General features: G+C 37.1%; 1 protein-coding gene across 3 annotated transcripts in view; it reads left to right on the top strand.

Moving 5' to 3' along the window:
• The window catches only part of PRKCI (protein kinase C iota), a 71,270-nt gene that overhangs the window by 30,086 nt on the left and 23,064 nt on the right, over positions 1–18,120 (top strand). For all 3 annotated transcript variants that reach the window (XM_055569094.1, XM_055569092.1, XM_055569095.1), the window contains 6 exons: positions 3,153–3,242; positions 6,129–6,179; positions 10,124–10,209; positions 11,576–11,716; positions 15,705–15,759; positions 16,906–16,964. In XM_055569094.1, coding sequence (XP_055425069.1) covers positions 3,153–3,242; positions 6,129–6,179; positions 10,124–10,209; positions 11,576–11,716; positions 15,705–15,759; positions 16,906–16,964 — 482 coding nt within the window. The remainder of the gene's footprint in view (positions 1–3,152; positions 3,243–6,128; positions 6,180–10,123; positions 10,210–11,575; positions 11,717–15,704; positions 15,760–16,905; positions 16,965–18,120) is intronic.

The following is an 18,120-nucleotide window of genomic DNA, read 5'->3' as shown; positions in this document are numbered from 1 at the left end:
TAAGAAAATTTTATCTAGAATTATAGGGATTTGCTCAGAATGATATGGTGAAGGGGAATAAGTGAGTGAGTATTGCTGGTGGAACAGGATTTTGTAATACGTTTGAAAATTTCCAAACTAAAAAGTTAAAAGAAGAGTTGGTAAGCCAGGAGAATGGTGTTTTAGAAACCCAGACACAGAGTTTCTATAATGATCAGTGGGTAACTTTGTTAGATGATATAGAGAGGTCAACGAGAGTAAAGACAAAACGTGCCATTGATTTCCGCAGCTGCTTTAATGACCTTAGATACAGCCGTTTTAGTAGTGTTTGGACTAAAACCTGATAGCAGAATTGGGAGAAATGCTTGGAAGATAGGAACATAGAGAAAGCAGGGTGGGTCACTCTTGATGGTAAGAAATGTTATTACTAGTAAATCTAAAAGATTATAAACCTATAATTTAAAAAATATAAAAGTATGAAGTCAAAATTCAAAGACCCTGCCCCCCTTCTGCTGCTTTTCACGCACTGCTTCCAGCTCAGTTTGCAGTTTTCTCTTGAGACTACATTGTGGCTGCAGAATGAATGGCAGCCTGGGCGGGAGAGAAATTTTTGAGAAGGAGACTCAAACCTGCCTTTGCCTGAGAAGAGCTAGTGGAAGGAAAGAAAAAATAACAGTGAGACTGGGGAGGACTAGTGGAATAACTCCTAGAAAAGATAAAAGGAAGGAGGGATTCAGTGGCCAAGTTGGAGAAAAGAACAGGGACACTCGTTTCTTTGAGTCAGAAGGGAAGGAGATCACTTCATTTTTCTCTCTCAAGTAGTAGACCAGTCCCTGCTGTGAGTGACTGAGGTTTGGACTGGGTTGATGGCATCTCTTGGTGTAACCACAGGAATGAGCAAAAGAATGGCAGCATGCAGGACCCAGGTCAGGCGCCACCTATATTCAAAATGACTTTTTCATTGAGGAATGCCGTGATGCAGGGGGATGATTCAGTTCATTGGCGGTTGACTAAGGGAGCTGTTTCTTTCTTCCCCTCTCTGTGTGTAAGTTTACTAAACTGTGCATTTATATTTAAAAGCCAGCTTTTTCATTCTCCTCTTTCACTTTTATTAAGAGGCTCTTTAGTTCCTCTTCCCTTTCTGCCATAAGGGTGGTGTCATTTGCATATCTGAGGCTATTGATATTACTCCCAGCAATCTTGATTCCAGTCTTGTAATTCATTGTGCATGATGATACAGCATTATGCATGATGTACTCTGCATATAAGTTAAATAAGCAGAGTGACCATATACAGCCTTGACGTACTCCTTTCCCAATCTGGAACCAGACCGTTGTTCCATGTCCGGTTCTAACTGTTGCTTCTTGACCTGCGTACAGATTCCTCAGGAGGCAGGTAAGGTGGTCTTGTATTCCCATCTCTTTAAGAATTTTCCACAGTTTGCTGTGACCCACGCAGTCAAAGGCTTTGGCGTAGTCAATAAAGCAGAAGTAGATGTTTTTCTGGAACTCTCTTGCTTTTTTGATGATTCAACAGATGTTGGTGATCTGATCTCTGGTTCCTCTGCCTTTTCTAAATCCAGCTTGAACATCTGGAAGTTCATGGTTCACGTACTATTGAAGCCTCGCTGGCAGAATTTTCAGCGTTATTCTGCTAGCGTGTGAGATGAGTGCAATCGTGTGGTAGTTTGAACATTCAATGGCATTGCCTTTCTTTGGGATTGGAATGAAAACTGATTTTTTCCAGTCCCGTGGCCACTGCTGAGTTTTCCAAATTTGCTGGCATATTGAGTGCAGCACTTTTAACAGCATTATCTTTTAGGATTTGAAATAGCTCAGCTGGAATTCCATCACCTCCACTAGCTTTGTTTGTGGTGATGCTCCCTAAGGCCCACCTGACTTCACATTCTGGGATGTCTGGCTCTAGGTGATTGATAACACCAGTGAAAAAACTTGCTTAAAACTCAACATTCAAAAAACAAAGATCATGGCATCCAGTCCCATCACTTTGTGGCAAATAGATGGGGAAACAATGGAAACAGTGACAGACTGTTTTTTCTGGTCTCCAAAATTACTGCAGATGGTGACTGCAGCCATGGAATTAAAAGACGCTTGCTCCTTGGAAGGAAAGCTATGACAAACCTAGACAGTATATTAAAAAGCAGAGACATTACTTTGCTGACAAAGGTCTGTCTAGTCAAACCTGTGGTTTTTCCAGTAGTCATGTATGGATGTGAGAGTTGGACTATAAAGAAAGCTGAGCGCAGAAGAATTGATGCTTTTGAACTGTGATGTTGGAGAGGACTCTTGAGAGTCCCTTGGACCTCAAGGAGATGAAACCAGTCAATTCTGAAGGATATCAGTCCTGAATATTCACTGGAAGGACTAATGCTGAAGCTGAAACGCCAATAATTTGGCCACCTTATGTGAAGAACTGACTCATTGGAAAAAACCAATGCTGGAAAAGATTGAAGGCAGGAGGAGAAGGGGATGACAGAGGATGAGATGGTTGGATGGCATCATCAACTCAATGGACATGAGTTTGAGCAAGCTCCAGGAATTGGTGAAGGACAGGGAAGCCTGGCGTGCTGCAGTCCATGGGATCACAAAGAGTCGGACACAACTGAGTGACTGAACTGAACTGACATTTAAAAGCAATCAAGCAGGAATACTCTATAGTCCAGAGTATTTTAGTAGTTGTTCTTCCTGTCTGTGAGCCTCTTGAGAATGCTCTCAAGTGAACGATAAATTTGACAAAATGATTAGAGACCTCATGTGTCGATAAAATCATTTTCACTTCCTCTTTTAAAGAAACAAGTAAATTATCCCTGGCCATTAATCATATTGCAGTGACAATCTAAAATGTGATTAGGGTAGATTCGATTTGCTATATTTTGAATATAAATATTGTTAGGAATTAAATGGTTATATATATATAAAGTTTGTATCTATGAGCCTTATTTAATATTTTGTAGAAATAGGAATGGAAGTTACATTACCTGCTTCAGAGAATAGAATTATCTAAATAAATATCTAAACAGTTGTCCTTGTTAAATATTTCTCTGTGTGTATGTAATTGTTTCTCCTCAAGCTTTTATATAGTAGAAATTATTTACTAATCACATTTAGAGGATTTAAAATATGAGCTTTACTTTTCCTTTTTATATTTTTTAGGAGACCCATGTACAGTATCATCTCAGTTGGAGTTAGAAGAAGCCTTTAGGCTTTATGAGCTAAACAAGGATTCTGAACTGTTGATTCATGGTAAGGAGTAGTCATTTCTTACTCTTCCTATAATCTTGGGATATTTCTTATTTGCGTATGCCTTCCTGCATATTAAACTGTGATCATATCAGTGTTTCACAGCAAAGTTTTAGCATGCAATTTAAGAATCGAGTGCCCAGCAGAACCTAAGTCATCTTCTTGCAGTTTTGTAATGTATTCAAATAATGATTTCCAGAAGTAAGATGTCTTAAAAGTTCGTTCTTTCGTTTAAGGGTTAACCGTGAAACTGTTTACGTAGTTATCATAAACTTTAATGTGTTAAAGGTCAACAAGCCTCAGAGGTGGGCAGGGGTATAGAAAGAGAGGCTGAAACTCAGCCATCACGTAACTGGTACACTGTAGACCTGGGTTGTGTATCCAGATATTTTCATCCCAAACCTGTTCTTTTCATTCTGCCATCCTGCCCCTCAAATTTTTTATGTCATGTAGAACCCACTTAATATGATTAATATAACTGTAATACATTAGTAGTATTTCATATAACATTTTTGGGAGCCTTAGGAGACCAAACCTAGGGAACTCTTTAAAACTTGAAACAAACACACGTCTCCCTTCAGTGTAATGACTCATTTCATTACCTTGTTGTCATTCCTTTGTACTTTCCTTTACAGTGTGTTTTCTTAAAAAACAATAGTTTGATTTTTGTCTTCCTTAGGAATTTGACATAGTGACTCCCAAATGCCAGGGTCCAGCCCCGGCTGATCCAGGGTATTTGAAGGAGAGACGGCGTAGGCGAGGATCAGGAAACAACTGCTTAATTAAACGTTAATTAAGGATATAAAGAGTAATAGAATGAGGATAGCTCAGTAGGAAAATTCAGTGGAGAAAAGAGGCTGAGTAGCTTGGTTTACGCGGGAGACCAATAAAACTTCAAGACAAGAAGTTTGCACCGCTTATGTAGGCCGCAGGCGTACTTCCGTTCTCCCGAAGGAGAGGAGACACTGAGGCCTCCCCGGTCGGATCTTAGAAGCCCAGGCATAATTAGCAAGCATGGCGGGTTCCGCGCTCCAGATGGAGACTCAGCCAGAATTTGAGAGAGAGAGCGACATGGGGAGACCAAGTTTCGGTGAACAAGGCCCGCACTTTATTTTCCAAAGTAGTTTTTATACCTTAAGTTATGCATAGAGGATAATGGGGGAAGGGGTGGAGTCATGCAAGGACAGCAGTTCCTGGTCCTAATCGAAGCCAGGCTTTCAAACTTATCATATGCAAAAGTTCAGGTGAATTACATCATCTTCTGGCCCGGAGGCCTGTTAACATTTTAAGAAACTTATTTTTCTCTAAAGGTGATTATTCCAAAGTCAGGCACCAGCCTCCAAAAAAGCATTGGACAAAGTTGCATTCCTATAGGGCAAAGGTGAGGTGGGTTCAATCAAGAAAAGAATTAACTCAAGGGTCCAAGGTTACAAGCATTGAGGCTACTACTTACATTTCTATACACCCATTATATCAATCAGTACACTGCCAAGGACACAGTAGGTAAGGAGTATGGAGACTTAGCAGCAAACATTGGCCCAATAAGTGAAAAACCCTTCACCAATACAATTTCTAATCAATCTTTTAACTACTCAAAGGAATCTGTGTTTAGACAGTTTAGAACATCTCCTGCCTCTCACAGTTGGGAGGCTCCAAACAATCACATGTGGCCGGAAAAACCTATTCAGGCAGGCTAGAGGATTTCCAAAGGAGTTTGTAGGTTGAAACACTGTCACACCCAGGAATTATTAACTGGAGCTGTAAGCTAACTCTTTTTTCAGAGAGAGGTAGTGGGGGACAGCCCCCCGTAAAGTCAGAGGTGTAGGTGAGAGCACAAAGCAGAAAGTAGGCAAACTCTGGTTTGGGAGTAGATGCTCGAGAATTTCTAGGGGAACTCCTAAGGCTCTATCCCGCCTTTGCGTATGCCGAGCCTCCTTCCTCATGACCTTTGCCACGGGAGGAGTTCCTCACGCTGGCTCCCGGCAGTGATAGAATTCCTGTTGAGCTATTCCAGATCCTGAAAGATTATGCTGTGAAGGTGCTGCACTCAATATGCAATATGCCGGCTGCCGGCACCCAAAGATTTTACACTCTAATTTATTGAGATCCTGGAAGAACTTTAGAAGTCATTCTTTGATCGTCTCTTTCTAGAATAAAACTACAGTGGATGTTTAAAGAAATTATAGACCCATAGTCTTGAGCAGTTTAAGTGTTGCTTTTTATGCTGTATCACAGATCTGTTTTTAGAAGTTAGCTTATATTTCAACTTTTAAAAATGTTTAAGGAACTGTGCTTCCCATACTCTGTGCTCTAAACCACGTCCTTTTTGTACATCACAAAGAGTTGACTAAATGTTCATAAATGTGCTATTTCATTATATTCTCTTTATAACAATGTTTTGAATTAGCATGTTTATGAATGTGTCCGTTCCTTAGACAAAGCTTATGTTTTTGTATTTGGGTATGGTTTTCAATGAAGTTTAGTATATACATCTTTTAAAAACTATCGTGGCTTATGTTTATATTTGAATACATCTTGTAATTTTAATCCTTTATCCTAGAAGATTTGTTACTACAATAAAGATTTAAGGAAATAGTTAATGATTTCTCTATGACAAAAAAGTCAGTTGGTGATGTAACACGGACAGGAATGAGTAATTTGAGCTTCTAATACATTATTTATGGATGTTGCTTTCAAAAGAGCTTCTTTCATTATAGCCTTGGTAAAATGGATCCCTTCCAAAAATCATACTGACCATATACTAAAATATCTTATGTCATGAGAGGGTCTTGACATTTTGATCAACTTATATGATTTTTTAATTTAAAATTCTGTATAATTTGTATGTTTTTAAACATGCTGTACTAATTTTAATTTGTTGTCTTTCAGTATTCCCTTGTGTACCAGAACGTCCTGGAATGCCCTGTCCAGGGGAAGATAGTAAGTATTTATCTACATCATACCTTTGAGTAGAGTTATTTATGATAAAATGGCACGAGTGAAATGAAATCAGAACTAGAACTTTTAATTAATTTCTTTTCTTTTCCATTCTTAAGTCTAATTGAGAATATATTAGCACACTGCCTAAATTCTCTACTTTTGCTAGATCAAAATCAGGCAGTTAAAAAAAAAAGCAGGTAGTTTTTGATTACAACTTACTGATAATTGTCTATTGTGCATTTGAAAGGAAAATTAAGCTCATTATAAGTCATTTCTTATTTTTTAATTTTGGAAATTTTCAAACCTTAGGAGAAGTTTAAAAAACATAGAAACATTGAAAACAAAGATACCCATATATCCTTTACCTAGATTCACCAGTTATTAACATTTTCTATGTTTGCTTTATCTCTGTATCTGTGCACACATATACATACATGTCTATACACAACAAACACTTATTTTTATTTTTTTGCTGTGTCATTTTAGAGTAAGTAGTTGACATTGCACTTTACCTCTAAATACTTTATCATGAATCCTTAGGGACTGCTATGGGACTTTCTTTTGAATATCTAATCAACTGGTTAACATTAATGAGATGAGCTGAAAGAGTCAGACAACTCTTCAGTCTGATGGAATTTGAAAATGCAAACTTACGTATCAGTTCAGTTCAGTCACTCAGTTGTGTCCAACTCTTTGGGACCCCATGAACCGCAGCACGCCAGGCCTCCCTGTTCATCACCAACTCCCGGAGTTTACCTAAACTCATGTCCATTGAGTCACTGATGCCATCCAACCATCTCATCCTCTGTTGTCCCCTTCTCCTCCTGCCTTCAATCTTTCCCAACATCAGGGTCTTTTCAAATGAGTCAGGTCTTTGCATCAGATGGCCAAAATATTGTAGTTTCAGCTTCAACATCAGTCCTTCCAATGAACACCCAGGACCAATTTCCCTTAGGATAGACTGGTCGGATCTCCTTGCAGTCCAAGGGACTCTCAAGAGTCTTCTCCAACACCACAGTTCAAAAGCATCAATTTTTCGGCGCTCAGCTTTCTTTATAGTCCAACTCTCACATCCATACAATGACCACTGGAAAAACCATAACCTTGACTATAGATGGACCTTTGTTGACAAAGTAAAGTCTCTGCTTTTAAATATGCTGTCTAGGTTCGTCATAACTTTCCTTCCAAGGAATAAGTGTCTTTTAATTTCATGGCTGCAATCACCATCTGCAGTGATTTTTATCACATTATTACTTTTGATATATGGTATAATTTATAGGTTATAGATATTAAAGAACCCATTTTTATTTGTGGTTTCTGCACATATCCATGACTTTAGAAGGAATAGTGGTAAATGTTTTGTTTTCTATTAAGTGAAATAGCTCTAAACTTTTAATTCTGTAACTCTTTATGCAACTTGGTAAAATGGAAAAATTAAAGAACTAGGTGTTTCTATATAGAGTTGTGGCTGTGTACTTTGTAGACTGGAGAAAGAAATGGCAACCCACTCCAGTATTCTTTCCTGGAAAACCCCATGGACAGAGGAGCCTGGTGGGCTACAGTCCATGGGGTCGCAAAGAGTCGCACACGACTTAGTGACTGAACAACAGTAACAACTTAATAGGAAGGTGGGGAAATATAAGGAGTAGGTAGGGCTCTGAAGGAATAGCGAAACATTTAGGTTTGGGTTCAGCTAGGAGTATTTTACTGGATTTCCGGTGGCAGATGGGTTACAGCCGGCATGGGCTGCCTTCACAGAGGTGTTGGAAAAGCAGCTGTCCTCTCTTTGTCCAGGTGAGAGTTTTGAAAGTCTTGTCATTGTAGCAAGTCTTGCTTGCACAACCCCATGTGCAAATCTATTATGAGTCTGTAGTACACTTCCCAGATAAAATGTCATTTCCTAACTTTTCATTATATTTCATGCTCACATTGCCACTTTAAAATTTGCTGGTGGAGATTTTGATATACTCCTCCTTGATATAATTAATATTACTAAACTAGAGCATGAAGGAAAATTGATAACCGTTAAGGTGATATCCTGGCTCTTTTAATTCCTAGGCAACATTAACATGTTTAAATCTGAGATATATCAAGTTGTATAGTTCATGAAAGTTTCTTAAATAAGATACTCTTAGTTTAAGATAGTAACAAACTTTCTGCTTTGGTTATTCCTAACAAAATAAATAATTAAAAATAAAAGCATACATATTTGAGGTTCTGTATTAGGGTTTCCCTGGTGGTGGCTCAAATGTTAAAGAATCTGCTTGGAATGGTGGGAGGCCCAGGTTTGATCCCTGGGTTGGGAAGATCTACTGGAGAAGGAAATGGCAACCCACTCCAGTATTCTTGCCTGGAGAATTCCACGGACAAGGGAGCCTGGCAGGCTACAGTCCTTGGGGTCCCAGAGAGTCGGACGTGACTAAGCATGACTAACACACACACATGTTAGTGGCTCAGAGGTGAAGAATTTGCCTGCCAGTACAGGAGACACAGGAGGTGCGGGTTCAATCCCTGGGTGGGGAAGATCCCCTGGAGGAGGATATGGCAACCCATCCAGTATTCCTGCCTGGAATAAGAATACCCAACCCAGTATTCTTGCCTGGAAAGTCCCACAGACCGAAGAGCCTGGTGGACAGCACACACATTATGCTTCTCAGGATTTCTATTTCAGAGCATTTTACCTGTTTTATTCTTTATTAATTTTAAATAATAGACCCAGTGCTATATTTGCTTTAAAATGAGTTTAGAAAGCTAATGGACTCTCCACAGTATTTCTGTTACTGTGGAATGACTAAATAGGAAATATATGTAATAGTGATTGATTTAACCAAAATTACACTGGTAGAGTTGATTTGATCTCATGGAACCTCTTAGTTTGTTTAGGGAAAGTATTTAGAGTATTTAAAAATATAAAAGCCATTGAATGAAAGATTGTTGTGGAAGAGAATATTCTTGAGGTTACAAAATGTTCGTTATACAGTACTATACTTTTAAAACGAAGAAAACTAGCCATCACTGTCTTTAATAGAGTAATTGAATACCTTGTAGGAGTCAACAATCTCACATTTGTATATTTCTTGATGTGATGCAGTAAGAAATACACATCGCCTATGTGTTATTTTTGCCAAAAGTATTTAATATCTGGGCAGTGTTACAAATCCATATTAGATTTGAGTCTAGTTAAGAAACAGACAAATCCAGAGTGTAGGACTTAAGATAAAACAGCTGCCTAAACTTTTTCAACATCATAAAAAACAAACAACAGTAAATGAGATAGAGTGATTGGTTTAGCATATATTAAAGAGACAGAAAAGGTATAGTAAGGAAAGGCAATGCCTAAATCTTGACTGGATCCCGGAGAGAAAAAGAAAACTGAAAGATACTTTTCAGGCAAATGGGAAATTTGCATATGAACTGCATATTAGATGTTATTGAATTGATGTTAACTTTCTAAGACATCGTAATGGTATTGTGGTCAAATAGAATTAGGGGGAGTGTCTTTAATCTCAGGCCGTGGATACTTGGATATTTAAAGGTGAACTGTTACGATGTCTGCAATTTATTTTTAAATGATTCAGAAAAAAAGTATAGGTGTAAATAGAGAAGAAAGCAAATGTGGCAAAGTGATTGTAATTGATAAATGTAGTTGAAAGATGAAGGCATTTATTGTTCTATTCTTTCAACTTCTCTGTGGGCTTACAATTTTTTCAAAATTAAAAGGGAAAAAATAACAGAAAAGCAGTAATAGTTTTTCAAATATTTATACTCCATGGACTTTATTTTCATCTGATCTCTTGATGAATCTATTTTATTTTTTCACTTTCAGGTTTTTAATCAATATATTTTTTTTGTAGTGACTATCATAAAAAAAAATCATAGACTTTATTATAAAATGACTTATAATCACACTTGCTCTTTTTTAAAAACTTTTAATCTCTGTTTAGAATCCATTTACCGACGAGGTGCACGCCGCTGGAGAAAGCTTTATTGTGCAAATGGACACACTTTTCAAGCCAAGCGTTTCAACAGGGTAAACCTTAGTTTGCTGAATGTTGATAATTTGAGAAATCTGTTTTTTTCCTCTCTACTGTTACTCCCTTCTAAAGGAGTAAGTAAAGAGTTAGTTGCTCAGTCACGTCCGATTCTTTGCAACTCCATGGACTGTAGCCCGCCAGGCTCCTCTGTCCATGGAATTCTCCAGGCAAGAATACTGGAGTGGGTTGCCATTCCCTTCTCCAGGGGATCTTCCCAACCCAGGAATCTGAGGCTCCTGCACTGCAGGCAGATTCTTTACTGCCTGAGTCACCAGTAGGGTGACCTGTAATTCCCAGTTTGCCCAGTGTGGTACATTTGCTATCTTGAAGTACTTTTTAATAGCATCTCTTGACTCTTAAAAATGTTCCAGATTGAATGATTAGTTATATGATTACCATAGCTGTAAGAAAACTGGATATTTAGAATATAATTCAAGACAGCTAAAAAATAAGCCAAGTTTAGTTTGCAAACAATTTACTATTGGGTTTTTTTCTTTAGTTTTCTGTTTTAGAAAATGATCATTGCAGACACTTACCTAGTTTTTACTATGTACCATGCACTCTTCTGAATGCTTGACATGTACTGCTCTGCTCAGCTTAAGGGATCTTAAGTTCTGCAGCTAGGGATCAAACCCATGCCCCCTGCAGTGGAAGCACAGAGTCTTAACCACTGGACCACCAGGGGAGTCCCTATTTTCCATTTTAGAGATGAAGAAACTGAGGTGCAAAATAGTCAAATAACTTGCCCAAGATAACCCGGCTAGTAAGTGACAGAGCCAAGGTTTGAAAGCAGTCTTTCTCTAGAAGTCCATGTTTTTACCTACTCTTGACAACTACAAATATATGGATTCCATTTCCATTCTAACTGTGCTGAGTTCTCAGTTCATTAATGTAACAGAAGCCACCACCTGAGGTTCCCAAATTCTTATTCCCAGTTGCAGAGATATTTTAAAAGTTTTGAAGTGAAAAGTCGCTTTAGATGTTGCTGCATAAGACATGTTTGACCTCTGAACAGTCTGGAAGGTTTATGTTTGCTTGAGAGTCCTTGCACAGGTTTTCTGCTGTGTTTTTCAAGTTTAATTCACTTTTCCTATTTTCATTACTCTGAACCTAATTAGAAAAAGACTGAAAATCCATGGACTTAGGAAACGTCATGGTTACAAATTTCACTGTCTCTTTAAAACAAGCTCTATTTTCTGTTTATTTCCCATGACCATCATAGCTTTAAGTTGTGTATGATGAAGGAATTTGAGTTAGAGAAGAAAACTACTTATTTCACTGTTCTATGAGCAAACTGTTGGGAAAGTTTATGATGTGTTTTTTGTTAATTAAAAAAAAATACTGTTGAATTAATCTCTCCAGCGTGCGCACTGTGCCATCTGCACTGACCGAATTTGGGGACTTGGACGTCAAGGATATAAGTGTATCAACTGCAAGCTCCTGGTTCATAAGAAGTGCCACAAACTTGTCACAATTGAATGTGGGCGGCATTCGTTGCCACCGGTAAGACACCATTGTCTCATTTTTCTTTGATAGAGCATTTTTTATAACTCTGCTAGAACAGAAGACTAAAACAGGGGAACGTTAAGGAATCAAAGCTCAACAGTGTTGTTACAGAATGTGACTAGGAACACTTTAGGAGTCCACTTAACATATTGTGAATTTGGAAATAGATTACTACAAATTTGTTTATAGGATATGGTTAACTTCTTTGTTTGACCTGCTGGAAAATCCTTTGGTCTAAATTAGAAAAATGTAAGGAGAATCATTTAAAAGCTATATTTCTCTTCTTTTAGCTACTCTTCAGTCTAAGCTCCCATTATTGTAGCATGTGTACTAAGCATAAATCAGGTGAGAAGAGTCAGAGGCTTCCTGTTTGCTATGTGAAGTGTGAGATAATGGGGAAGCTTTTGCACTTAAAATTTTTATTTTTCACTTTCTATTTTAAATATGAAATTAAAACGTGTTCATCATAGAAAAAAGAGAATAAAGATGAATAAAAAAATTAAATAAATATCCCCCATTAAATCTACTATGTAAAGGTAATGGTCATTTGGTGCATATTCTTCCAGAGCTATGCAAATTTATATGCATAAAGATTTAAAAATCCTTCTATATTAAAAAATTTGTAAACATATATAAGACCTGATGGAGCAGTATAATGAACTTTCATATACCAGTTATCCAGCTCCAACAGTTACCACCTCACGACCAATCTCTGCCCATACCCATTTAGCCTGCACTCATCCTATAGTATTTTGGTGTGTTTTTTTTTTCATGCTATAGTATTTTGAAACAAATTCCTCTTTTTGCCCTGCATCTGCACTTACTTGACTACTGGATTCTTCAGCCTGGATCCACCAGGGGGTTGTGAGGGGGCAGTGAAGTTGTCAAATATCCATCAAGCCGATGTTCAAAATTTTGGTTGTCACATAAATGTTGTAATTTTGTTTTCATAATTTTCATTAGGAATCAGGATCTAAATTAAATTCATATTTACAATTAATTGATACATCTAAGATATTTTTAAATTTACTGATTCTTCCCTCTCTCTCTCTTTCCCTTACAATTTAATTGTAGAAGAAATAGTGTTATCATTTAAAGTGTTTCAGAATCTTTCTCTTGCTTCTTCATAGTTATGTTTAAAATGGTCTCCTGTCCTCTTTATTTTCTGTGTGTTAACAGTTGAATGTGAAGAGGTTTGATTAGATTATGATTTTTGTTTTTTTTGTGAGTTGTTTTGAGATTACTTCATAGAAGGTGGTGTGTTTATCCATCAAAAAGCATATAATGTTTTTATGTCTTGTTCTGTTACACACTTTTTAACAAAAATAAGACTTTGTGTTTACTGTTTTCTAACCCATTTTTCTTGCTGAACAATATATTTTGTTCATCTTTCTATACCTATATATTCTTCATTTTTTTGCTCATTTTTTTTTTGTGTCTTTACCATAATTTATTTAACCAGTTCCCCATTTGAGTTGTTTTCTACATTTTCCTATAAGGAAAATCATAGTGAACTTCCTGGTAGATTAATCTTATTATTTCCTTAAGGCTGCAGAAGTAGAATTACTGGATTAAAAGATGAGCATTTTTAAAAAGATCTGCATTTGTCTTTTTTTTTTTAATTTTTTTTCTTTTTACTTGCAATGCTAGTGATAGAACCAAAGGCTGATATCTATATCAAACAGGAGAAACGTAAAGGAAACTAAACAATTTTATGTAATCACATTGCCGTGATCCTATACAGTAAAATGGAAATTCAAAGGACATGATTTTTCTGAATGCAGGAGACCCCGGTTTCATTCCTGGGTCGGGAAGATTCCCTGGAGAAGGGACAGGCTACCCACTCCAGTATTCTGGCCTAGAGAATGCCATGGACTGTATAGTCCATGGGGTCACAAAGAGTCAGGCACGACTGAGCCACTTTCACTTTCACATTTTTTTTATTTTATTTTAAAATATTATTTTAAATATTATTAAAATATTATTTTAAAAAAATGTGGTAACAGATCTAGAACCTTTGGCAAGCTAACGAATGAGTAATATAAATATCAATAATCAACTTTGTCCTTCATGGTGATTACCGTCTGGTATTTACTTTGAGAGCAGTTGAACTCCTCATTGTTAAAGAGAAATAATCCTTTCCTCTCTGAAACATTTGTGAACCATTCAGTTGGGTGTGGTGAATAAAATACTTAAGGATCTAATACATAAAAATGCAATAGGCAAAGCACATTATTTTTTCGCTCCCTTTTTCAAAGGATGGAATATTTTGTATTTGCCCTGATTTTATGTCTTGACTTCATGTACCATTGTATAGTGACATTTTTAGTTGAAATACAGTAGGACTGAAAATATTGATAAAATACTAATAAATCATGTTGGTATGTGTGGTTGTCACATAGGATTCACAGGAGATTTAAATTCACAGTTGTCAACGTAAAGGATTCATGCTATTTAGCCTCTTCGTGAATCTATACCACTAAGGAAGAGCTTTTCGCAACATATTTCACTGAGGGAACTACAAGGATGATAGGCGTAATACTGTGTGTCAACTCATGGATTTCTAAGCATTGCTCACAATAAAGATCTGATTTTCAACATCAGGGTTCTTTCAGTGTCCTTGAACAGCATTTGTTTTTCTGTTCAGTTCAGTTCAGTTCAGTTGCTTGGTCGTGTCCGACTCTTTGCGAACCCCATTGAACCACAGCACGCCAGGCCTCCCTGTCCATCACCAACTCCCAGAGTTTACCCAAACTCGTGTCCATTGAGTCACTGATGCCATCTAACCATCTCATCCGCTGTCATCCCCTTCTCCTCCTGTCTTCAAGTCTTTCCCAACATCAGGGTCTTTTCAAATGAGTCAGCTCTCCAAAAACTGGAGTTTCAGCTTCAACATCAGTCCTTCCCATGAACACCCAGAACTGATTTCCTTTAGGATGGACTGGTTGGATTTCCTTGCAGTCCAAGGGACTCTCAAGAGTCTTCTCCAACACCACAGTTCAAAAGCATCCATTCTTCTGCACTCAGCTTTCTTTATAGTTCACCTATATATTCCAGAAGAAGTTCAAGGGAAGCTGTGATGCTCCACTGCCCTTGAAGGAGTCCACATGGAATGAAGAAGTACTGTGGGAAGTCTGTTAGTAACCATCATGCCTTGGATCTGTGGTCCGCACCCCTCCGCTCCGCTCACTGGTTGCCGATCCATGGGGACCCAGGAGCGCACGAAATGATGCATTTGTCTTTCTAAGTTGTCTTTTAAACAGGGGTCCCCAGGCTCCTAATGCCTGATCTAATACCTGATGATCTGAGGTGGAGCTGATGTAATATTAATAGAAAAAGTGCACAATAAATGTAATGAGTGTGAATCATCCCAAAACCCTCACATGCTGGGTCTGTGAAAAAATTGTATTCCACAAAATCAGTCCCTGGTGCCAAAAAGGTTGGGGACCACTGTTTTAGAATGATTATAACATATTTATTCTTAGTACCTACTCTGGACATTGTGAAAGTAGGTTTTAACTGGTAGCTCATTGATAGTAACATTATTTAGCTAGTTCATATAAGTTTACAAATGGATTTATGGTTAGAGAGGTTGAAAGCCAATCTTAACAACAGCAGAAAGCCAGAAATTGTGAAAATAATTTATCCAGATTACTGATATATTCTTGAGTATTCTTAGTCAATGGAATGACTTGTGTGAGTTCATAAATGCAGAAGGATTTAAAAGGGACTGAAATTAATTTTGGTTTTTCCGCAATCTGTAAAATGTGGCTAACATTACCTCATTCATAGGAATGTTGTATTGTTTCATGTAATACAATTAAAAATAAATTGTATATAGTAGTATAATCCTTACTAAGTTACATTTCAAATTTAAATTTTAATATGCTGTGTCTCATCAAAATGATATTGTTTCTGGATTTATGGAAGTATTGATATTTAAAAAGAGTCCACTAAGTTACTGTGTCTTTGGAAATGATTGTAGGAACCCATGATGCCCATGGACCAGTCATCCGTGCACTCAGACCACGCACAGACAGGTAAGAATGATGGAGGCACAAGCTACTGCTCATTAACAAAGTGTCACCTAAAGGCTTCTGTATGTGAATCTTCCACCTAAATGTAAAGACATTTATATTCTTCCCAAATAAAACCGAAGTAACCATGCTGCTAAGCTGCTAAGTCACTTCAGTCGTGTCTGACTCTCTACGACCCCATAGACGGCAGCCCACCAGGCTCCACTGTCCCTGGGATTCTCCAGGCAAGAACACTGGAGTGGGTTGCCATTTCCTTCTCCATGTAACCATATTTTGGGGATTTAACATCAATCACAGTATTTAACATATATGTTTGGCATTTTTAAAAGACAACTATGTAAACTACAGCAAATGACTGTTTCCTTTAATTCTGATAAATTTCTTTGAGACCTCTTTATATACCAAATCTATTTTTTTTCAATAATGAAGATGTATTGATTTTGTGGACTGTTGACTCTATTCAAGTGACATTTTAAAATAAAACTCTATTATGAGATGAAGAAATGATGTAAAAGATACAGAGATGCTGTATCAAAAATTCAAAAAAGATCATGTGAGTTCAAATGTCTAGTAGATACAAAACCTTCAGTATGTCTCTGAGAAATTTGGAGAGCAATTACATGGGACATGGCAGCCTGATCCGGGATGAATCAAGAAAAAGGGACTTTTTCTAGAAGGACAGAATGTGGCATCTTCTTCATGGAAGAAGCTAGTTATATGAAATGTAGGCTTTTTTGGCCCCAGCTGCTTTAAGGAATAGAAACCTGGAGTCCAATCTAGTCTAAACTAGAGACCCTCCATCTTTTATGTCTCAGTCATACTAATATAATTAAATAGGGTTTAGAGGGTTACCCTTTTAGAAGGAATTTGTAAAGAAGAAAAATATATTTTAAAATAGCAAAAGTGTTTGTTAAAATCAGTAGTCACTATTGATTGGTTCGTTCTCTTTACCCTCATTAGAGATTAGAATTTAACTGATATTTGTGTATAATTTGTTATTAATAGGACAGATATTCAGTTTTAAATGATGAACAATTATTGAAAAATAAAAAGTAAGAAAAATTAAATGAGAAAATTTTGTGTAACTTAGTTAATGTGTACTGTGTTTTTCTTTTTTTTTTTTTTAAATGTTTGGGATTGGGTTTTTAGTAATTCCATATAATCCTTCAAGTCATGAGAGTTTGGACCAAGTTGGTGAAGAAAAGGAGGTAAGATAATTAGTCTTATGGTAAATTATGTCATCAGCTTTTTAATAACACATGACAGTTTAAAACCATGACAGATTGACTTGCTTAAATTTTAGGTCATACTGGAAAAATACAGGGATGATTTTTAATGATTCTAGAGTTTTATTCTGATTGAATTTGTTAATTAAATTACTAAAATCATTTAAATTAAATAGTCTGGTGTGGTGGGATAACTTATTTTCATTTTAAGGTAGCATAATCTAAAAATTATAATGTACTTAAGAATGGTGTTTCAAAATATTTGGTAGTATTGTTTAAAAATCTCGATCCTTCCATTTTATGGACTACTGGTTTATTTAAAGTATAAATAATTAAACATCTTAACTGCCCATCTTTTTTTCTGATTGTTAAACAGTTTATCAGTTTTTTAAACAGTTTAATTTAAAATGTTGAATTAAAATGATAACCAATTTTTTAAAAAAAGCTTATGGTAAGATTTAGCATGCCTCACACGTTTCACTCCCACTTTGACTTCTGAGAAACAACCTTTTTTAATCTTTTCTAGTTGTGTCCACAATGTGTTTATCCCTTTCTTTTTCAGGTTTTTCAACTTTATATACTTCTGGCCACGAAAGGTTTAAACTAGTATACTGTGTTGTGCTGTGCTAAGTCGCATCAGTTGTGTCTGGCTCTTTGCGACCCTATGAACTGTAGCCCACCTGGCTCCTCTGTCCTTGAGAGTCTCCAGGCAAGAATACTGGAGTGGGGTGCCATGCCCCTCCTCCAGGGGATCTTCCCCACCTAGGGATCGAACCCATGTCTTACATCTCGTGCATTGGCAGGCAGGTTCTTTACCACTAGCACCCAAACTAGTATACTGCTTCCTCCTTTTCTCTTTCCATTGTTTGATAAGTGTATTATGTTTTACTCTGGGTTACCTTTTTATTATGGAAAATGTCAAGTATCAATAAAAGTAAACAGAATACTATAACAACCCCCTGTGTCCATTACCCAGTTAAAACAATTGTCTGTACATGTTTTGTCTACCAGCTTCTCTCAGTCCCTTTGGCTTAGATGGTCAAGAATCTGCCTGAAATGCAGGATACCCAGGTTCAATCCTGGGTCAGGAAGATCCCCTGAAGAAGGGAATGGCAACCCATTCCAGTATTCTTGGGCT

The sequence above is a fragment of the Bubalus kerabau genome, chromosome 2 (assembly GCF_029407905.1).
Source record: "Bubalus kerabau isolate K-KA32 ecotype Philippines breed swamp buffalo chromosome 2, PCC_UOA_SB_1v2, whole genome shotgun sequence".
Taxonomy (NCBI): Eukaryota; Metazoa; Chordata; class Mammalia; order Artiodactyla; family Bovidae; genus Bubalus; species Bubalus kerabau.
The sequence above is the reverse complement of the archived record's forward strand: the minus strand, read 5'-3'. Positions and strand labels throughout refer to the sequence as shown.